General features: G+C 40.8%; 1 protein-coding gene across 3 annotated transcripts in view; it reads right to left on the bottom strand.

Annotated features, from left to right (window-relative positions):
- DEPTOR (DEP domain containing MTOR interacting protein) overlaps window positions 1–23,798 on the bottom strand; it is a 78,298-nt gene that overhangs the window by 38,604 nt on the left and 15,896 nt on the right. For all 3 annotated transcript variants that reach the window (XM_082479090.1, XM_082479091.1, XM_082479089.1), the window contains 3 exons: window positions 11,133–11,311; window positions 8,998–9,121; window positions 3,052–3,230 (listed from right to left, as the gene is read on the bottom strand). In XM_082479090.1, coding sequence (XP_082335216.1) covers window positions 3,052–3,230; window positions 8,998–9,121; window positions 11,133–11,311 — 482 coding nt within the window. The remainder of the gene's footprint in view (window positions 1–3,051; window positions 3,231–8,997; window positions 9,122–11,132; window positions 11,312–23,798) is intronic.

The following is a 23,798-nucleotide window of genomic DNA, read 5'->3' as shown; positions in this document are numbered from 1 at the left end:
TATTCCATAGTTCCTGGGGGTACCAGTCCATAGGAAAGGACATCTGGCTCCTATTTGTGAAAATGATGGTTTGTGGGTTACGATTTGTATGCGCCAGTGGGATTTGGGGAGGAAGCAATTCAGCACTTAAGCATGTTTCATCACTTTCATGTATGGCAGGGGAAATATGTATAGTTATATATGCCCAAAGAGATCAGGAAGATTATATTTAAACTGAAACATTTGATGTTTTTACAACATTTATACAATTCCTCTTAAACCGCTGTTTTCCTTTTTAAAATTAGCATCAGTGTTTATTTCCTTTGTGAAACCTGGTTTGTGTCTGACCAATTAAAGTGAAGATAAATGTGACAGGAAGCTGTTTTGAATACAGTACCTCTGCTGCAGAATACAGCTCTGAGTAATTGAAATGAAAGTCAGTATCAGTAAAAATAAATTGCGCAATTCAGTTGTGGCTGGAAAATTACTACTGAGATTCGCAACTTGATGCAACTATTTCTATTACATTCTGTTGCATCAGGTAAGGTAACAAATACTTCATAAGAATAGTAGAGCAAGCTTTATTTTATGCCATATTATGGATATCAAACTATACTGCTAGGAAAAGATTGCCTTTAAGGCAGGAAAATGTTTTATTCTCCACTCATGCACAGTCAAGAGTCTTTCTGCTGGTTCTGCCAACAAGGATGCCAATTAGTGTCCAGTAACATTTTGGTGCTGCTGCTGAGATACAAAAAAAAGGAGCATAGTATGGTGAAATGAATTTACTGTACTAAGAGATAAAAAAAATACCTTTTTTTTTCTTTTTTTTTTTTTAATTTGATCTGGAATTCAGTGAGATGGGGGGGGGATGTGGAGAAGAGAATACCACTCCTGCCGTTTTACAGTTTATATCCCCAATTCTGTACTGGGAGTTCTCATTTTGGGCTCCCTTCTTAGAGGAAGCCAGCATTACACAAACATTCAAAATGCACAGATCATATTCACTGGTTAAGGTGAACCCCAAACCAGCTGCGTGTTAATCTTGCTAGTACTCTCATCAATATTCCTAACAGTATCTAGACAAATTGTTTCAGTGAAATCCAGTGGAGAATGAAATCTTCTGCTTAGGAGCGTGCACAAAGCATGTCCATGGTAAAGATAACTCTCAAGGACATAACTCAGTTTTATTTTACCTCCAGCTTCCCCATCGAGTCCGTGTGAAACCCCCACGGAGCTACCTTTGCCCCAGTAAAAGCTGAGTGAGGAAGATGATGGTACCTTGGAGTGAGAAGGCCACTTCCTCAGCAATCCACTAAGTCCCAGTGCCCCTTCTGTGGTCACTTCACGAGTGTCAAATCTCTTTCTACGACAGCCCTTTGCATGTGCTCTGGACTGCTAGAAGAGGATGGACAGGGGATAAATCTGCAAAACCGACCAGGGCAATCCATGAAGGTGAGCAGGGCCCTCGTCGCTCAGGAATCCCCGAAGAACCTGGCTTAACAAGGGCAAAATTATTTCCCTGCCCATGTTCACCACTGAGCATTTGCCTTCGTTAATGAAACAACGGTTGATCTGCAATAAAAGCTCCATCCTGACTTTCTTAGCTCTGCAAAGATTCAATAGCAAAGTAAATCCAGCTTTGCACCAAGTATCAAGTCCTGGTTTTATTTCCTCTGCAAAAATGTCAATAGCAGTGTAAATCTCACTTCCGTATTTCCCCCCCCCCCCCCCTTTTTTTTTAACAAAAGTTTACCCTGTATATAATAATACACATAAAATGCTTGGGTAAAAATAGGAATGAAATCACTGCTGCTATAAAGAGGAGGGGTGGCATACCTTCCCTGTCCATCAAGCTCCAAGCAGTTGGCACCCTATAAATCATAGGAAGCACGGGGGTAATTATAGAACTGGAAGCTGATTACTGTAAACACTCAGAAGTAGCTCCTAGTAATGGGAAACTAAAGATAACGTGAGCATGATTACAACCACACAGGAACTGTGCAGGTCACTTGTGCCCCTCTTTTTCTCTATTCCTTAAAACTAGGTTTTCTCACAAAGCAACAAGCAACCTAGCCAATCTAGCACCTTGTATATTAACAACCTGTTAATATCGTGAATTGTTTGTTCTCTGTCAGAATTAGTGTTGATTTGACAACATTCGGATCACCAGGATCTGATTACTTTCCCGTTGTGCATTAAGCAATGTAGCTAACGGCTTCTGCCAGCTTGTTCTGTCATCTCCTGGCACCCCTTCATCACTCCCTGAGGTCCTGCAACATGTTTACGGTGGAAAACGCCTGGACAAAGAAGGGCAACTTGCACGGGGAGTAGATGATGACAACATGTAAAATGGGTTTGAGTGCCAGGGGCGTTCATTTCTTCACCTTTGGAGCAGTATGGAGAGAAAACTGTCTCCTCCACCCTTAACAGAGGGAGCTGCTTGGTGAAGGTGCGTCTGCCAGTCACATTGTGCTGGACCATGAAGAAATATTAGATTCCTGCCTCAAAAAACTTACACCACCGGGACAAATATAATAACACGTCAGCTGAAAGCGACACCATCTTTCTTGCCCAAACACACTAGAACCACTCTGCAACGTGACCAAGAGGATGCTTTTCTGGCATCAGATTGTGCTCTGCTCCTGTCCTCAAGTAGGAAGATATACAGAACCTGTCATTTTTATTCTACACAGAAAATTTAGCTTATTTCTGGCCCTAATCCCTAGTTGATCCTTACAAAGCTATTTACCTCAATTATATGTATCGCTGATAACCAGTTCTACAAGTTAGTTACCACAAGTGTAGGAGCTTTGATTTTCATCCACATCCTTATGTTGCTATTATACAATCCCAAATTCTAGTTGTATTCTGCATTTGAGGCGGAATTTTCAGAACTAAGACAACAAGCTTTTGAAAGAGCCACTCTTTTATTAAATAAAGTTACCTAGACTCCTACCTGAAATTATTTAGAATTTGGACATATTATGACAAGAGCCCCTCCACATGATTTGACCTGAAGAAAGTGCTACGAAATGTGTAGCTTTTGCTACCTGGCAGTAAATTTCTCACCGTGCTGTATAATCCCGTGCTCCAAAAGCCTGCGGCCGAGCTGCTCTGCTTCAGTCCGTGTTGTGACTTCTCCTTCCTGGATCAGCCAGTCAATGAACTCCGATGCCACGAAGGTCCGTTCATACTTGACTCCTTCCTCTTCCCTGGCTTGCAGAAGAGTATTTTCAGAACTCATCAGCCTGGTATGGGGGGAAAAATTTGGTAGGGAAAATGGTTCTTCAAATAAGCAACTCTAGATTTATTCTGTCAAGTCTCACTGATATTAAGCAAACAGATGTGAACCTTTTCACGGACTTACTAAATCTTTCCTCAAGCTGTCAGTCTAAACTTAGGATGTGAATTACAACAGCTTAATCAAAAAATTTAGGCTTAATATCCCTGTGTGAAATTAATGCTTTCTCATTTTTTTCCCTAAAGGAAAACTAGGTTTTTCAGTTTCACATTTCCCCTACTTAGCTCTTTAGCTTCCCTAAAAGTTAACGTACTATCAACTAGGAAACAAAACTAGCCTAAAAGCACTAGATCGTGACTAATGTGTTCAAAAATTCCTAATTAATTTTTACAGTTAGCAGGACTATGCCCTGAAGTCATTTAGATGGTTTTGAAAATTCTCCCCATAAGCTTTAAAACAGCTGCAGAAAAAATCAAGAGGCAGGCAAAAAGGTAGTTCTGTGGTTTGGGTTTGGGTGGGTGATAAATATTGAGCGTCCAACACCCAGTGATGCTGCTGCAATCAGTGAATTACACACTTGAACATATTTTGACATCTGAGCGTCAGAGTCTCTGTGCCTCAGTTGGCTCCACGTAATACCAGAGTTCAGAGGAACATCCTGAGGTGTCTCTACATCTCCTAGCAACTGGCGTGTACCTGCCTTAAAAGCACTAATAAATTTTTCTGCATTCAAGTAATCTACACAAATGACACAATATGAAAAAAAGAAAATAAAACATCTCAGTATTTTGTTAACACAAAAGAGCAAGGTTGACAGTTTAAAAGAGAAGACAGTTTGAAAGAGAAGACAGGTTGAAAGAAGAAATGACAATTTCTCCCTTTCACTTTTATGTTGTTGTTGGGAGACCAAGCACCATAGCCTCTTTATTAATTAATTCATTTTTTTCATTATAATTCTATTTATTATAGGCTAATAATAGGACTAGGGGTAAGACTTTCAGAATGGCACGGTTATTTTTTCCATGTAGGCCTAGTAAGTCCCCTCCCTTCACCAACTATTTTGAAATTAAGGGCACAACCGAACTACAACAGGAATATTCTGGAAGCGCTTAATCTTTGCCCTTCTGGCAAAAAATTTTAATTTCATGTAAATCCATACGTGGGCTATCTCTTTCTTAAACTGCCAGCATGTCCAGAGTTCATGGAATATAATGTCACCTCCTTTGGGAGGCATCAGAAAAATCAGTGCCATGAGACCACAGAGAAAAGTTTAATTTGAAATTACAGTGAGGAGGTTTGACATGACCCAGCCCTTGTGATTTCACCTCAAAGATTTATTCCCTTGACTTCAACGAGAGCTCACCAGAAGCTTGAACTGACTGGATCTGACCACCAGGCAGCAGATCACCAAATCAGGTGATCGCTGCTCAGCCACAGCTGTATGTCAGTAGCAGATATAATGAGCTGCTCCTTTAGATGTTGGTGCATCACTGCCAGCACCTCCGAGCTGAGTAAGAACTGAGAAAGTCAAAATTAGCTGGCAGGAATGAGGCCAAAAGCGAGAGTATGTGCCACAGGGGACGAGGTGTTGACTCCAGAACTCTTGCAAAGACTTTTTTTCTTTTTTTTTTTTTTTTTTTCATATTTTGATTTACAAGCATCTGCCCGCAAGGCAACAATTTGTCCCACACTAATGACATCTAATACAGACAGAGCTCCAAGGGACCATTTTTAAATGTGTCTTGTTCACCAGGCTCTTTTCCTCCCAGAAAAAAAAACAAAAAAACAAAAAAAAACCACAAAACAAAAAAAAAACAACAACCAAATGCAAAGCTCATGTCTTTCCATACCATCTGTTGCAGGGCTACCCAGAATTGGTTACCCAGGCTCTGTGGGCAACAAATAAAAAAATCCTTAGGATTGTGTTAATTGTTCTTTGATAAGTCTATAATTAGTTGACCAGCTCATTGACGTCGCAGGCAGAGAGGTCCTTGAAAAAAAGATGCTAATCATTAGATTTTTAGAGAGACACAAAAGAAATTTGGAAAAACATCAAGTGGAAAAACACTCAGCTTGACATTTCACACCCTTCTGTGTGTGCCCAGAATAGCACTGCAAAGGATTTGGACTTGTGAACAAACAGACATGGCAAATTGACAGTTTAACAAACCCAGAAACAGCAATCCATAGACTTACGTCGCTAACTGAAGTAAATCACTGTAACTCCATGGCTGTCAACAAAGCTGAACCAATTTACATCAGCCAAAAACCTGGCCTTTCATTAGCCAGAATTGGAAACTGCCTCTGTCTCTTCCATTTTATCCTTGTTTCAAAAAAAAACATGAGGCTATTCATGTCAAAACATATTCTTTGCTAAAAACCGGTGTTATCCTGCATTAAGGGAATGTATTTGGTCAAACAATGAAATTCAAACCCTTTTCAAAAGAAAATTTTAACCTTGTTTTTTCTAAATAAACTGCACCAGAGGATAAATTAACCACTGATGAGTTAAAATGAAAGTGATTCAAAGAATGCAGTCTCAAAATTATCTGAACGATTTCCTGAAATTTAAACCATAAATCTGCACTTCTTTCACTGTGAAATCTGGTTGAAAAAACTCAGTTGAAGTCAACATCATGCGATGACTTATAGCTCCTAAACCCGACTGCACCAGAAACAACAATCCTGTCTGCCTGACCAAAACCTACTGAGAATTGCAAACATCATAAAAATAGGATGCTTGCACAACTTGATTTTTTTTTTTTAAAGCTATGAACTGTCTGTGCTGGTTTTATTTAGGATTTGCAGGGAGGGTTTTGTTGAACAGGAAACATGTTTATCTCATTCGATCTATCTGGTCAGTACTGTACAGTATGAAAACTGATACCGTCTTTGGACCTAATAAACTATTTAGCAATTTTCCGACAAACCAATAGGTTTCATCTCTAGTTATAAAGTTTGAAAGTCAAAACATGTTCACAGAAAGGATTACCAAAGTTTGCAATGATGTGCAGGGAATCTGAGCTGTTTTATGATTTTCAGTGCAAATGAAGGGAGAATACAGTCAGAGACTGATTTTAAATCTTCTAATGGTGCAAGTACAGCCACCGAAGATATCCACAGTAGGTGAGGGAGGTAATGCCACAAAAGAGGAGAATCCAAGGTACAAGAAGCTTTGTGGTCACACAGAAGGGAGACAGATGAGAGCTCCTCACTATGGGGACAGACCTAACGTTCCTATGTCCCAGGGGAGAGCACAGGGCATTTACCCAAAACAGCAGTCTGAATGCGGGGAACCGGCCTAACGCATCCATTCCTCCACACGTGCAACAACCTGCTGACCCTCCTGATGCGTTTTGCTCATTTTACCCACTGAGGGTACAAATCTGCGTGGACTGATGTTGAATAACACATCTGCAATTTTTTGGCAAGCACAAACTACGCTGGCTTCCGAATGTAACGGTGCTCCAGCCCTAATGCGGTGGGTGGGGAAGAGCAGGAAATAGTATTATAATGTCTATCATAAACTAGCAAAGCCTAGTGAAGATCAACAACATCTACAAAATTAGACACAGATTTTTAAAATATGTTGGATTCAGATAGAGTTCCTTTGGCATAGTCGCATTTCTCTCAAAATTAGGCCTACAGGCATTTTGATAAACAAGTTGAATATACTGGTAAGTGACTTCACGTGTGGGCATGAATACTTTTCTCCAGTTGTTGCCATTTAATAACTATTTTAATTGCACTGAATTAATATTTTCTTTCTCAACAGTATAAGCGAACTGATACAACTGATATATTACACATACATTTCACTGCAAAGCTCTTTCTGTAGTAGTCTGACTTTCGGCATTCGATTTTGAGTTTAATCTGCATCCAATGAAACTGTGAAGATGTTGCTAATAAGCATGCATGGACAAGGGACCTAACGAAATCCGAGCGCTCTGCATGCTGGATTTGCTACAGTAAACAAAGTGAAGCCCAGATAGCCCAGGTATGTGTTCTTATCTCCCATGAATACAAAATATTTCTAATGATCCATGGAGAATTTTGACTAGCTTTGACTGTCACAGACTGGTTTCGAAATGCCATGTATTTTTAATCTGGACTATATTTAGCACTCAGGGCTGCTTTTAAAAGTTTCTGAACCCTTTAGATACGTTGCCTAGGAGCAACCACCTCATGAGGATGCAGTTATATTTAGATATAGGTGCTGCTTTTGGAATTAACTCCTTTTCCAAGATGGGAACAATCTATGTTATGAACATCTTTCTGCTAATACAGTGTTGGACAAACTGGACACTAGACACTGGTCTGGAGACAGTTCTTCACGCAGAGAAAGGGGGATGGAAGCAGACACTGGCAGAACAGAGTTCTTCTGACCATGGCTCCTTTCATGCAGAGGACTGTTAGCAGCCTCACCAACAAAAAATTTTGCTCGCAGAAGAATAAAAATCGAAATATAGAACACAAATAGAAAAAAAAAAGGTTTGCTACTGTAGACACATCGATAGGCTTTTCACAGGATGGACCAGGCTTGCAGGCACTATGTGTTACAGAGTCTAGAGGAGCAAATGCCGTGCTTGGTAAGGCACAGGAGATTTTGGAGATAAGTGATTCAGTTCATCTGTCCCAGTCCATCCAATGGAGGGTTTTTTCCAGTGGTGCATTTTCTTGTCATATATAATTATTATTTTTTACTTTAAATAGTCAGAGTCACTGAGTCTCAGGGAATTTTATATGATGGGTGCAACAAGAGAAGTGGCATTTTTAATTATTGGTTTATACTTCCGTTTAATTGCTTTTCACCAAACTGACCTTCAAAGCCTTCTGACCTTGAAAACAATATTTATCATCAGCATTTAAACTTGGGATTGTCCTGAGCGCTTTATCCTAAGAGGGAAACAAAATAACTCCAGCCAGAAGATACAGCATCTCTCCCGGCTGCTGCGTGCTTCTGCTCTAACCAAGCAGGAGAGTGAGCGGGATTCCTTCTGTAGCTATACTTCAAGTTTTTTGGAAAATAACATATCACAACTTTTGCATTAGTTTGCAGTATATGCCAACATGCATTTTATTCACTCTGCTTGAAAGTACCGCGTCACAATCTCTACATCCTGAATAAAAATGTCATTAATTATAGATTGGGAAGTATGGTTAAGCTGCCTAGTTATTTGACGGAAGTAATCCAGTGGGATACTCAGTATCTCAGCATAATCATCTGTTTCAAATCTTAATTAGATGTTCTTGGCTGGGATTTTTTTGAAACTACATTTAATTTAACCTTTCTGACGTAGAAGCTTTGCAGACCAGAACACTGAAGATTAATTTCACCTTTTATTTAAAATCGTGTCTTCTGATACGGAGTCTCAACAGATATGTAGCCACTTGTTCAGTACGTGTTGATGTACTCAAGGTTTAGGTCTTGTGATTACAAATTTTACATGACAAATCATCCATTAGTATTTATTTTTACAGAATAGAGTTCAAGGGCTTAAATTGACATTGGGTTCTCATACAGGATGTATTTACAACCCAGAACATAAGAAAATGCAATTTCATTTTAAGCAAAATGCTACATGTGAACGTGGTAAAAAAGAGAAAGGGAAATGTGGGATAGAGAGAAGGGTTACCCGCTAAAGTCACAGGATTCCCCAGACCCATTCCTGCATGGTTTGGAAGACTCCGACTATTCAAAAATAGATTAACAAGTATCATTTGCCTCCTGTGGTACTATTAGCAACACATTATGGATACTGAATGCAACATACTTTTCATAGAGTCTTTGTCCTCTCATGAAGACCTTCACCTCATTGTCCAGCGGAAACGTCCCGTCGTCTTTTCTGAAGCGGTAGAACAGTTTGACATCCTTGAATTCCTTATGCTCATCACAGACTGAAAGGTAAAATAAATAAAAAAATCATAGGGATGTTAAGGAGTTGAGGATCCGTTTAGCAGGTATCGCTGCTGAACTTCAAAGCAAGCACATATGGAGCCTAACCCCCTGTACTTCTGAGCATACAGCTTTATTCAGTTCTAATAACTGATGAAAGGCTGGAGAAAACTTTCAGACAGGTACCCAAATTTGTAGGTGAGGGCGATAGGTGTTCTTCAGTTTTGTGAGTATTACTGCGAACGTAAAGAGCAAAAACGCATCCATCTGCTATATACCCAGAAAACCTGAAAGCAGTCTGTTAGCTTGTTTGTTTAAAAGGCCACCAGTGTGGAACACCCAGTAATTTAAGGATTGGCAAACATCTTAAAGTTGCTTGTATCAGTTGAGTGATGCTGTAGGAAACTTGAGACTTCAGAAACAGTCCAAATGAAAGCCTTCTGCCCTCTTAAAATTGTCTCGATCGCTCTGCCATGCCAGCGAGCAAATAGGAGGTACAACAGAAGCACAATGCAAAACACTAAATAAGGTTTATAAGAGAGCAGCTCATGACGGGCTCCTGTAAACGCAGAACAGAGCTCCAGCAAGGGCATAAATTAATGGGAAAGATATCCCAACCAAGCTGCTCCTAGTGGATTTGTCAGCCCACGTACATGGGCTCACCTGCATCACAGGAGCAGGAACTGGTACCCCTTTCACTTGACACGGGAGTTGAAAGGATGCTCTGAGCATCCTGCAGAACCCGATTGAACCTCTCTGAATTTGCCCTAGCTCACTTTGCAAACAAATTTATTAAATTTGAGTGCAATATATGAATTTTTTTAAGAAACACCTGCTCTATATGTAACATATACACACATGTATATAAAATTTGCATGGAAGTTACAGTGTGCAATTGGATCCTGAGGTAGAGAACATTTGAAGGTTGTTAAAGCTTTAAACAAGCATTCAGCAATAAAACATCTATTGTTCAATTAAATTAAGTCACTCGGGCATCCACGCAACTCTTCACTGACATTTTCTCAATAGAGGATTAAGTAGTCAGATTTGAATACCCTATAATTACTTTATTCTTTAACTATCTACCGTGAGTCCCAGTTTCCATAACAACCCAGAATTTTAATTTAATAGCCAAGCAGAAGCTGTAGAAGTGGCACTCATTCAATATGTGCATTTCTTACTTTAATTAAGGTGTTGTTAATGTACTGCAGATAGCAGCAGTATTGCTGCACATACCGTGACCCCTGCAGCACTCGTCTGTTTGCAGTCACTCAGTTTTCCCTTAAAAAAGAAACAAATGGTACATTTTGCCTTTTTGAAATGGGTAATACTATACGCTTGAAATCAAGGGCTTGGATCTTCTTTGTTTGTGTGCTTCCTAGCCTTTTTGTGCCCCAAAAGGCAGCTAAATGCTACCACTGAATTGGAAGTATCCTTTTCATCAGCGTAAATTGTTATTCAAGAACCTGAAAGGAATAGATCTCAAAGAGACAACAAGTTTAGGAGAAAATTAATTGGGGCACAGTTGGACCACTAACTTTCTTCCAGCTGTACCAGCACTAATGTTTGTGCAGCTGGTGTGAGGGACAGGGCCAGAGAACTAATCCACGTGAGAAAAATGACCTTTTTTTGCTGGCTGATTTTTCAGATGGGTTTTTCAGCTGGAAAACTGTGCTCTGGGGAGCTGGGAGACGAGGGCAACAAGGAGAGAGGGGACAAGATCCAGCTGGGGCTACTCTGGAGGCAGGGAAGCAGCAGCACAGTCTCCAGTGACTTCCCCAAATGTAGTGACATGGGGAATGTCACTCCACACCTCCTCAGCCTCTCCGTGTCCCTCGGGACGTGGGGCACTTTGCGGAGCAGCACAATACAAGGGAGATGCTCTCCTTCTGGCAGGGAAGTGATCCTACCTGTCCTATATTTGGTTGAAGAGCAGGAGTGGGATTTCCCTCTGCTTCACAGCAGTCAATAAAATTTAGCTTAGAACTTTGTAGCAGCTGATATTGCACTTACCATGGTGGATAATGCTGTGATCCAGTAATTTCTGCACCAGTTTGATTGCCGTCTCTCGATCGGAGGCCTCTTTATGGTCAATCAGCCAGTCGATCAGCTCTTTGGCAACGAAGCAGTTTGGGTATGTCTTAAGGTGGTGACGCCGATCTTTAATGACCTTCTCTTCATGCAGTCGGAGCCTGGGGGTCAAATCACCATATGAGTATCATGTGCAAAGAGCTTTTGTCACTAGCAAGACTGGGACAAGAGTGGAGCAGAGGGACCCAAGCCCTGCTCACAGGATGGGCTTTGCAGGTGCTGGGTGGAAGAGGAAGAGACTCGGTCACACGTCCAGCGCTGGTGTGTGACCACCAGGCAAGCCACAGGAACCATTTGTTTCAACTTTAAACCCCATCCTTGGAAAAACTTGTTTTCTGCCCAGTGGAAAAGATTAAAAAATGAAGAACAGCACAGCATACTAAGCCCATTAAAATACTTCCTGTAGGTCAATTAAACTGTCAATAATTTGGAATTAATTTTCCCACATTACCACTAATATGTTCCAAGTTACTCTTTTATTTTGTGGTATCACTGACACAGGGGTGGTTTTTTTAAATCTCATTCTTTTTTTTTTTCATGTAGTTTCTTCCTTGGTTGGGTAACTGCATTTTGCCTCCAGCTGCACGACAAACATAGCATTTATGATTCAAAATTTAGGTGCAAAGCTGTTCCAACTCAATGGTATCCAGCATAAAAAAGTTGTCTCCTACTCTAAATAAAGAGAAACTGATTTCTCACTTAGGAAACTGTTGGTAAACACTATCTATCTGCAAAAGCATTTTGAAAGCAAGTTGGTTGGCTTGTTTTGAGATGCTTGGGTCAAAATGCAAGATCCTGATTAGAGTATTACCTTGTTAGCAAAGGTTCTGGGGTTCTGCATCCTTATTTTTAGTCATTTTTTTCCAAATAAACCAAATAAGTAACGCTATCTATAAATTAATGGATAGAGGTTTTCTAAAGGTTTTTAAATTTTTCTGTTTCCATTTGATTTAACAATTTTAATAATTCTGTTTTTATAGTGCCATGTCTATACAACAGTTCTGAAGAAAGCATAGAAACCACAACGCTATGCTCCTATCATGCGCAGAAGTACTGCCGTTCATTTCGAAGTGGCCGGGATCCTACTTTGTAAACATTCTCGCTGATTTCAAAGAAATTCCGAGCAATGCTGTAATAATTGTAGGGGGTACAGCTATATTTCCTAGAGAGGGAGACGGAGCAGAAACGCGTTAACATGAGCCTCGGGACGCACAGAGCAGGAGCCCAGCCACAAGACCAATTTTCCTCTCAATGCGATCCCAGTATGAAACAATTATTTCTCCTTAGAATCAAAGAAGGGGGAAATATTTGCTGAAAACAGTGAAGAAAATATTACTAGGGCTTTAGACAAGGCTTATGTAGGCTTCTACCCAAAAATAGTAGCAAAGCAGTGTTTTTGTGCAGCATTTAGCCTTGAACTACCCTGGAATGCCCAATCTGTGATATGAATTCAAACCCAGCTTTGCATACATCATGAAAAAATGAAGGCTTTTATATTAAAAATACTGATAAATCAGATTAGTATTCTGGAAAGAAGTGCTGGTAAATATCCCATGCGTTGTGAAATTCTCTGAGCTAAAATACCTTTGCTTAAAGCATATTTTCCAGATGTGCTTTAACAGCTGTTGCCATACTTAGAAAGAAAAGCCTACACAGTTTTAATTATAGAACACACAATTATCAGTATGTCTGACTGAGCTTTACATTTAAAATATATTCCAGGTTCTGTTAATGTTCATCCAGTCTTATGTTACACAATAATCTGCAAGAACAAAAATAGGGAAAGAGCGTATAATACATATATGCAGATGGCTCAACCCATCTTTCAGTCATCGGTTTAAGTCCAAATGGATGGATTTCGTATGATACAAGAGGAAAACCCCCTTCTATGAAATTGTTTGTCCAAACGCCGTGTAGGGGCGTGCCAGAAGTGGTCTGGTATTCCACAAACAAGCCAGTAGCCAAGAGCCCCAGAACTAAGTATTTATATCTTAAATTATGACTGAAGGCTTTTCTGCACTTGGTGGGCTTATTAATATTTCATATCTCTGTCATGTCAAAAGATATGGGTTCCCACTACAACCTTCTTCCTCACTCAGAACACTTATAGCATCTCACTATATACCTTTTTGCCTATATTCATAAAACTCAAGGAAATCTCATTATCTTAATTATCTCCACCCACTTGCTGAAGTGGATCCAAATTTGCTAAGAGGTTACAAAATCATTAAGTCAAACAGAGCATGACCACATAAACCTCAAGAAACCTGAAAAACCACATTTATCCACAATTTCCAAATGGAAGTGGGAACTTCTTCTGCAGTCTATAGCAATTGTATTCACACTGAATTATGTCCAGGCTAATTTATTTGGAATAAACAACAGAAAGGGAATTCAGATTTTCTCCCCGGTGGTGTATGCTGTTCTGTCAGGGCACCCTCACCTCTACAAACCTGCTAAAAATCAAACCGTATGGAGAAGAAGTAGCTCAATAAATTGAAATTGTACCTAGTGTAAACCACAAATATAAAAGCCTCAGGTAAAGTTATTGAGCATATATTGCAGTATGCAAACCAAAAGTTTAGGCAGGAATTCTAAAAATGTGTCCGTGTTCAGAAATATTTATCAGGAGCCAAATCGCATAGGATAAAAAGAAAAAAAAAAAGTATCAGTGAATGCAATTATGCACTGGAACCAACACTTAAGTGAAGTGGTAAATTCTTTATCCCTTGGCACTGGGAAACAGGCTTCTCACCAAAAGACCTTGATGTTTTCTCTTTAAGTAATCTTAATCACTTTTTGTCAGCTAGTCCACGTGATGACTGGAAAAGACCTATCTTGACACCAGTCACATTTCTCTCGCTAGAAGAAGTTTTTCTCAAGAGCTGCTTAGGACAATTAGCTCACTGACGAACCCTGACCAGTTTGAGGGGAGAAGGGGGAGAAAGGAGAGGGTGAACGACAAAGGGTGATGGGGGGACACCTTGATTCAACAAGCCTTTGAAAAGTTATCCCTCTTTCTACAACTCAATAGCTTAACACCAGAAAACAGTCTTGTGTACACCAGTCCACCATCCATATGTAACTCCATATATTATTCAAGAGTACCTGCCAGATTTTGCACTTGGGGCCACAGTCTCCCCTACCTGCAGAAAACAATATGAGAACTAAAGCATTTGAGCAATTGCCTGTGAACTGCAACAGGCACATGCAGCCCTTTCATATTTACAAATTGGTATCCATGGCTCTCATTCACGCTTACAACAAATAAAGACAGTCTGTATTTGCAAGCACGCGTGCCAGAACGGTTTTCTTGGGGGCTTGTCTAAACAGGAGTTGCTCCTAATTAACAACATGTAGGGACTCTTACTGCAAATAGAAGCGCCTTCCTCCTGCGTAGCATGGAACAGGCTAACTCTGAACACACTGCTCCTCCTTGGCAGTAAACGTGTTCCGAGTGAATCAGGAACAATGTCATTATGCCTTTTCTTTGCCAACTGTCAGAAAAGTCATGATAGTGGAAAAATCAAAATTTTTGCCTAGAAAGGAATAATCAGGCACTAACTTGGGAAGAAATGGCTCTCGCAGCCACATGAAACTTGCATTTTGTTTTCCACCAGGGAAATTATGCATTTTGAAGTTTCTTGCATCTTTTTCTGAACCAATGGGTACGGATATTGCAAAGGCAATGCCTGCACAAGAGTTTAGCTTTCCTTTCAAACCCCAGAAAAGGCCAGCCTGCTGCTGAAGACAGTAATGATGTCTCTAACTGGAGCACAGTCCAAATATCTCACCCAGCTATTTCCCTCTATTAAGTCTAGTAGTTCGTGTTTGGCTAGCATAGATCTTGCAAAGCACCATCCAGTCCTGATTTCAACGCATGAAAAGACAAAAAGCCTCCTGCCCGTCTCGGTAATTTTCTGAATAATTCATCTACCTTTTTCTAGTACTTCCTATATAGTCCGTATGTTTATCCTAGCAAGGCTCAGTAAAAAAAAAGCAGGGAACAGGTCAGTTCCTGACACTCGGTAGACATAATGGTATGAAGACTTTCATATTGTGCTCCACTCACTCATCGCTTTTAACCTTTCTGAAGTGATCATACACACCCATACATATGCATATATCATAGAATCATAGAATAGTTTGGGTTGGATGAGACCTTTAAAGGTCATCTAGTCCAAATCCCCTGTAATAAGCAGGGACATGTTAAACCTAATGAGGTTGCTAAAAGCCCTGTCCAACCTGACCTTAAATGTTTCCAGGGGTGGCGCATCTACCACCTCTCTGGGCAACCTGTGCCAGTATTTCACCACCACCACTGTAAAAATGTCTTCCTTATACCCAGTTTAAATCTCCCTTCTTTTAGTTTGAAACCATTACCCTTTGTCCTATCGCAACAGGCCCTGCTAAAAAGATTTTCCCCATCTTTCTTGTAAGCCCCCTTGATGTACTGAAAGGCCACAGTAAGGTCTCCCTGGAGCCTTCTCTTCTCCAGGCTAAACAACCCCAACTCTCTCAGCCTCTCCTCATAGGACAGGTGCTCCAACCCTCTGATCATCTTCATGGCCCTCCTCTGGACTTGCTCCAACAGGTCCACGTCCTTCTTATGTTGGGAGCTCCAGAGCTGGACACAATATTCCAGGTGAGGTATCACGAGAGTGGAGTAGAGGGGGAGAATCACCTCCCTCTACCTGCTGGCCACACTTCTTTGGATGCAGCCCAGAATATGATTTGCCTTCTGGGCTGCGAGCACACATTGCCAAGTCTTGTTGAGCTTCTTCTCAATCAACGCCCCCAAGTCCTTCTCCTCAGGGCTGCTCTCAATCCATTCTCTGCTCAGACTGTATTTGTGCTTGGGATTGCCCCGGCCCACGTGCAGGACCTTGCACTTGGCCTTGTTGAACTTCATGAGGCTTGCACAGTCCCACCTCTCAAGCCTGTCCAGGTCCCTATGGATGGCATCCCTGCCCTCCAGCATGTCAACCCCTCCACACAGCTTGGTATCATCAGCAAACTTGCTGAGGGTGCGCTCAATCCCACTGTCTATGTCATTGATGAAGATATTCAACAGTACCGGTCCCAATACGGACCCCTGAGGGACACCACTTGCCACCAATCTCCATCTGGACATTGAGCTGTTGACCACTACCCTCTGGATGCGACCATCCAACCAATTCCTCATCCACTAAACAGTCCACCCATCAGATCCATACCTCTCCAATTTAGAGAGAAGGATGTTGTGGGGAACCATGTCAAAGGCCTTACAGATGTCCAGATAGACGATATCCATAACTCTTCCCTTGTCCACTGATGTCGTCACTCCATCAGAGAAGGCCATGAGGTTGGTCAGGCAGGACTTGCCCTTGCTGAAGCCAAGCCACACAGACAGATAGATAAAGTGTGCATCTGTATTTTTTATATGTTATGTACATATATATGTGATATACACAAATAAATCATATATATATCACATCTATATTTGTATGATATATATTTGTATATCTCATGTATCATGATATACATTATATATATTATATATGTAAGCTATATTACAGACTACATCATTATAGAATGACTACTTTTTAATGCAAGAACAACATGCCAGTGAAGAGACTATTTAAAATGGCGATTCTTAGTAGAATTTACTAATTACTGAACAATACACGCTGACGTTGTCATGGCATGAAGCACGTCCTACTCCAGAGTGCTCAACCGCCAGAGAAGAGTTCCAGCGCACTCACGGGTTACCACTGCATTACACGTTGCTCCAGCATATACCTTCCATTTCAGTGACTACCCCAGTTTGGACACTGCCAGTCAGCATGCACTGCACTACCACAGTTTTATCACCTTAAGGTAAACTCCGAAAAAAACTGTATTCGATCCCTTGAAAATTAATAGTGATATGCAGAGGGCAAAAGCATTGCGGGTGGTTTCTGCCATCTTCAAATTCATTCACAAGTTTCATATATGTAGAACTTCTGTCAGAGGAGGATTTACTTATTTCCAAGTAAAGCAAGTCATGACGTCCTTTGTGACAAAAATATATGGGCAGAAAATAATATCTTGCCAAAGATAAGGACAATTCATGGTGGCTAAAGAGCACAGGTTTTCCACACCCCTTCTCAAGGGACATCAGAGGTGCTCTGCTGCAGGTAGAACTGCCCCTTTCTGTTGGAAACAGAACAGGTTTGTATCCTCCCAGAGTTCACAAAGTTTAGCTGCTTTCTGAACATAAGTGCATGACCTGTCTACAAGTAGATACTTACAAAGAAATGGCATTTTCCAAAGTGTCTCGGTGACTTATAAGTATAATTCCCACCGAAAGTTAAAACTCACAGGTCAGCTGCAGACCCAATTCATTACAAAATAAGTGAGCATGTGGCAGCGTTTGTGTATATATACACACCCAGAAAAATACAGAACTACACCAAATGTCGTTCACACTACTATTTTGCCTTTGCACTGTCAGAAAAAAAAAAAATAGGTCAGTGATGATATAAACTTTGTACACAGAAGCGATAGTGAAGGTACTCTGCAAATGCAACGTGTGTTGCTGGGACAAGCATTTCCAGTAGGGCTTGCCAAGTCTCAGCTGAAGTGTCAGCGGTTTGCTGCTGCCTGTTCCTCTTTCTATTTATGCTTCAGCTCTGCAGTCACTTAGTTCTGTTACTTGATATTCACAGGAGCTAAAATACCCTTTAAAACATGGGGTCATACTGGAAATAGGATGGAGATATTTCTGTGTTGGTAGCAGTGCCAGAGAAGGAATTCTACCATATGAAATAGGGTTAGAGAGGGTGTCTTCAAAGCAGCTCCTGATATCAATTCCCATCACTGTGTTTATTTCCACTTTTTTGCCTGCAGCCATGTAGTCAATGTGGGGAGATGCCAGAACACAGAGCCAGATAGAGAGATTTCAGATAAACCATCTTGGCACGCTGCGGAGGAAATCCCAAAGCTTCCAAAGAAGTGATGGTCCACTTCTGTGCTCCTGTGGCTTTAAAGAAAACATTGGGGCTGCCCCCTTTTATGAAGTCCTTTTTTATAAATTCAGAAGGTGAGAAGGTCACCAAGCATGCAGCCGAGCCCGCACAGAGACATCCCCAATACTCATAACACTTTACTAACTCCAGCGGGGGTCAAAGCAAGCTCCGGGGAACAGACCCAGGCATGGTTCAGGTTCTAGGATGAAATCAAAATTATGTCTTTTCAAAACGCTATTTCAGTTCACAAATTCAGGCCTGAAATTCAGACCCACAGCCTCCCTTGTGAGTATTCCAGACTGCAAATGAAATTAGGTCTGTGTGTGTCTATTGATCTGTCATAAAACTAGAGAGCATTTGCAAAACCAACGTTTGGATTTTTAAACCTCAGAGGTGTATAACCTGAGACTGTATCTGGTCTTCATTTAAAACAACACAGCATAACATTGTTGGTCTGGTAACACAGTGAATGTAAACAGGATCTTTAGGTAATTTTTATATCAAGTTTTGGAATGTTTATGTTGGCATTTCTCTAGGGATTAACATCGTAAGGGAATGGAATGTGCTCAGTGGACTGCTGACTCCTCTCCACTTTTCTCTTTAAGCTGTGACATACCCACGCGTGAGGGCAGTCTATCAGCATCACCAAATCAGAACAGTATCTGTTTACCTCTCTTTTTCAAGAAGCAGGAAAACTTGGTATCTTGCAAGGTTACAGATCTAACGACACTTTCTCCTCATGTCCGCAGGAAGCTGTGAATCTCCTCACCTGCCAAGCCATTTCACTTTCATCTCACTTTTAATCAAAATGTGTGCAAACATGAATAATACTTCCAACTGCCTGCGCACTTGGACCTTGAGAGCCTCTGTCTCGCTGAAAAGCATAAAACTGAGTTTTACGAAGATGAAAACACAAAATGCAAGCAATTTATTACTTCACCTGCCCCTAGTCATAAGGAAAGTGGAAGTCCGCCTGTCTCACTCCAGCTGCTTGGTTTCTGGGCTGAAGCTGTCAGAACTCAGGAACTCGCAGTTCTCCTCCTCTAAAGGAAGTCTAATATAATTGTGCTTCTCACTCATGTGCGGAGGAGCTAGGATGCACACATGGGACAAATGCATGCACATCAAGGTCTATGTGATAGTACTATGTGGATCCCCAAAAGAACCGATGTACTTTCACTGAAGAATGAGCATCTTTGCTTATGTCCACCAACCAGGTTTTAGTCACGTTATTTTTCTATGTCTCCGCTGCAAGGATATTCTTAGGCTTACTAAATCAATAAACACTGAGGGGACTAATTTTCTTGGGGATGTCTTCCCAAATCTAAACTAAAGACTTCTACCATAACCCACCAAAATTTCAAAGTGCAGACCAGAAACCATAGGACAACTGTTGTTATAGACATCCCTTGACTGGATTAACACAGTAGCCAAAAGCCCACCAACTCTCATGGACTTATGCTAAAAATCACTCTCAATGAAAGAAGTATTTTACGGATAGAAAACTGCAGTGTAGGTCTTATGGGAGGCCAGTGAAAATCAATGAAATTTGTGTCAGGAACTGTATACCTGTTATCTCGGTAACATAGTTGGGAGAGGTGAACGTTCCTTTGAAATGCTACACAGGGCAGATACAGGTCAAACAGCCCAAGCCCTACTGCTACAGCCATTCCCACCCATCTCCCACATCATCTGGGGAAGAGCAGATCCATAACCCCAAGAAAGTTTCCACTTTCCACGGTTCCACTTAAATTTGAGAAGAAACTTCTTCTCAGTGAGGGTGACAGAGCACTGGCACAGGCTGCCCAGGGAGGTTGTGGAGTCTCCTTCTCTGGAGACATTCAAAACTCGCCTGGACGCCTTCCTGTGCAACCTCATCTAGGTGTTCCTAGGGGGGATTGGACTAGATGATCTTTTGAGGTCCCTTCCAATCCCTAGCATACTGTGATACTGTGATACTGTGATACTGTGATACTGTGATACTGTGAAAGCACGGCAGAACTGAACAGGTTTGCACTGCAAACAGCAAAAGGTGTTGTTACCTGCTGGAGGTAACACAAGAAATTCATGGGGGAGCTGAAATTAGCCAAGTGCCTTATCTCAAGTGCAGTTGTGATATTTGTCCCACCCTGTCAATGAGTGACAAACAGTTCTCCTGAGACGTTTTATGGCTTTGGGTAACCCCCGATCTCAAAGTCCTTCCAGGCATGGCTGCTTTCAGCCTGAGAACCACAGACCTGCAGGAGCTCTTCTCCACGATATTTTACGCTCCTCAGAGGGGCACCAACTGTCTGCACTCCTTTCAGTGGTCCTTGGCAACCCTGCCAAGAGCAAGCAAAAGATTTTCTGCCTTCATCATTAGCAATATGTCACACTGCAGTAATATATCAATTGCTTTTAGCAATTGTTTTCCACCTCTACACAAAACTCTCAACCAATTACTGTGCTGTGTAATCATGAGCATTATTAAGCATAAATAGCCAGTACCGGACAGGTAATAAAATGAGTGATAAAATACTTAGTACTATGTACTATTGTTACTAAACAGAATTTTATATTGAGGCTATGATTCAAGACTTTTTCATCACTTCCAACAAATATTTAGGCTCATCTTAAAACGAGTAGATGCAGTACTCTTCAACACGCAGTGTGTTGCATTAAAAACATCGTGTTTTGTTTATCTCTTCTCATTGCAAATTAATAGCTTCCTTTTCTCGTGTTTAGTATAACTGCATTAGTGGGGTTTATTTTTATTTTGAAGGAAGCTGTGAAAGCAGCAAGTGAAAAAATACTAACTAGAAAAGGCACTCTGTATTGAAAGTCTTTAAATAAAAAAAGCCTCTTAACATATTTTGGCACTGATCATGCTTTTTTTTACCTCCTATGGCTGGCAATACCGCAATATGCAGGATGTTAGTCTGACAGAAGACGTGATTCAAGGGAGTTCTTTCCACTATCTTCCAGAAGTCTACTGAAATCCAGGACTGACCACTAAACTGGAAAAATAAAATTGGAACTGATGCAAATTTTTAAAACACCGGAAGTAATGGTCCATGTGACTGGATCACCTAGACACGATTAAATTGTTAGTGGATGACATTCACAGTGCAAAAATAGAAACGGAGGAGCAGGTAAGGCTATAAAATGCAAGGTTGTGCACTAACAACAAAATGCTCTGCTGGAAACTGAGAACTTGGAGGCTGAAAGCAACAGAGAGTAAGAAATAGCTGAATATGCAGTAGCTAAACTTGCACTGACTACAGGCTATCAACAGGCTGACACCCTACAAAAACCAAAAGCAATCTTAGGCTGTACTAACATACATGCTTCCATAAATGATAAGAAATCCAGTTGTTCATGTCATTGTGTATGATACTACAGGACATCATCTAAACGTTGTGTATCGTTCATGCCATCCTCATTCAAGAACGATAAGCTCAGAGATGCAATGAAGCAGCACTACGCTGGTATGAGAAATGATGAGCCAGTCTCATGAGCAGAGAGAACAAGATACTGGCTTGGGAGTCTAGCCTTACTGAAAGAAAATGTGAGAAGGACAGAATTGTTGTCTATAATCTTTCAGGCGAGTTAAAAGCAGAGTGTAAGGAAAGCTATTTAAGTGGTGCTGAGGGATCCTAACGTAAAAATTAGACAAAGTTTTGTAGCAAAAATTTCTAATTGTTACTTGAGGCAAGGACTTAAACAACTTTTAGAGAACTGTAATAAATATACCAAAGGATTATGTGCTATAATATTCTGCAGAAGACCTTCCACTCCCATGCATTATAATCACATGACTGACTTACACTGATTTCTACAAACCACTTTGGGAACACTACAGGGAGGAGGAATATCAGAGGCTGGCCTTTGAACGCACTTTACCAGGACGCATAGCTTTTTTAAAGTCCTGGTTTATGTCAGCTGCAAAAAAGAAAAGTTCAAGTGCTGCCTATTATTAAGACATTGGCTGTTTATATTAAGGCTTTTATCAAAATTGGGTATGCAGATGTACAGACATTCTTTGTCTGCTTGCCAAAGCACAGGAGCTGCAAGTACAATGAGAGACGTCCGTATTTGTGAGCGTGCTTCCTTGGGTTTGCAATAGAGTCTTACTTGTTTTTCATTTTTACTGTTCAAGCATGCAACAGTCCTTACGGGGCTGTCTGGAAAGATGGGTATTTAACGGTGCTGTCTGGAAAGATGGATATTTAACTGGCCTGTCTTTATCGTACAGTCAACACCAAACTAGTGGCACGTTTTCCTCCAACCTCTGGGGGAAATCCTACGACCTTTGTGACGTACAACTGTGTCAAAAAACGGCTGGGGAACTGCTGTGAGGAAACCCCATCAGTTGGCTAGCAGCATGCAGAAGGGCAAGGGTCTGGTCTGCTTCCTTGCTAAATCATAGAATCATAGAATGGTTTAGGTTGGAAGGGATTTTAAAGATCATCTAGTTCCAATCCCCCTGCCATGGGCAGGGACATCTTACACTAGACCAGGTTACTCAAAGCCCCATCCGACCTGGCCTTGAACACTCAAGTGTAGAAGCCAGAAGGAACTACAATGGCAGAGGATCCCTCTGCCAGTTCCACGGCCTAACTCTACATTTCACCCTTGGGCGAAGTCTCTACATGTCTGTAGTCAGCTGTCTTTCCTGCCTCCAGGTGCAACACCCACACATCCTGCTGAGACCCAAATCATCAGGAACCTCCAGCCCCTCATCTGAGGTCTTGTGAAGCTACCACAAAGCACCGGACTATATAGTCATAGTCACCCTGGTCTTTTCAAGCCTAGAATTTGTCTAATTTCATATAGCGGTGTATGATTTTTTTTAAATTTATTTATTGAAATAATATCATGTATGTAATTATTAAAGAAAATAAATCAAAACAGGACAGACTCATGTTACAGCCTTTTTCAGTTCCCTTAAGTTGTCACGTTTGCTTAAGAAAAACATTGCTTTGAGTGTAAAATATAAGCCAGTATGACCTTCACAGCCAGTGGGAGGCAACAAATCAGTATAATCCTAATTAACATTCTGCTCATTTATATATGTTTTTCTTAAAAAGAAAACTGTAACACCCAATAAGGCTTCACTGCGAGTGCCAAATGAACAAGAAGAAATGCATCACCACGAACACAGAAAAAATGAAAAATGTCTCGGAAAGCTATTGATTGCCCCAAACTATGCTGAATGACTTCCAAAAGCATCTATGCCAAACGGTAACAATGATTTTACTCAACAATTCTGCAACATAACATTCATTTTTTAAACAGAGAAAGGATTGCTCTCTGACACAAATGTTTTAATGATAAAGAACCATCCTATCTGCTTTAAATCTCTTTCTTTATCTAGGTCATACAAACACGAAACATGAAGAATTATGGTATATGAATTTAAGGGGATTACTTAAGGGGCATGAAGTTACTGCTTAAATTCTGGCAGGCTAATGAAGAACTTTATCACTAAGGAAAATGTATTATCAAAAATCCTAGTTAAAGACTAACTCTATTTAAAGGATTTTACTTTTGCAAAAATCTAGCCTGCGTATGGCTTCTTTGGATGAGCTCAGCATTTTCCTACATCTGATACATGATA

Source organism: Vanellus vanellus (assembly GCF_965231255.1).
Source record: "Vanellus vanellus genome assembly, chromosome: 2".
NCBI lineage: Eukaryota > Metazoa > Chordata > Aves > Charadriiformes > Charadriidae > Vanellus > Vanellus vanellus.
The sequence above is the reverse complement of the archived record's forward strand: the minus strand, read 5'-3'. Positions and strand labels throughout refer to the sequence as shown.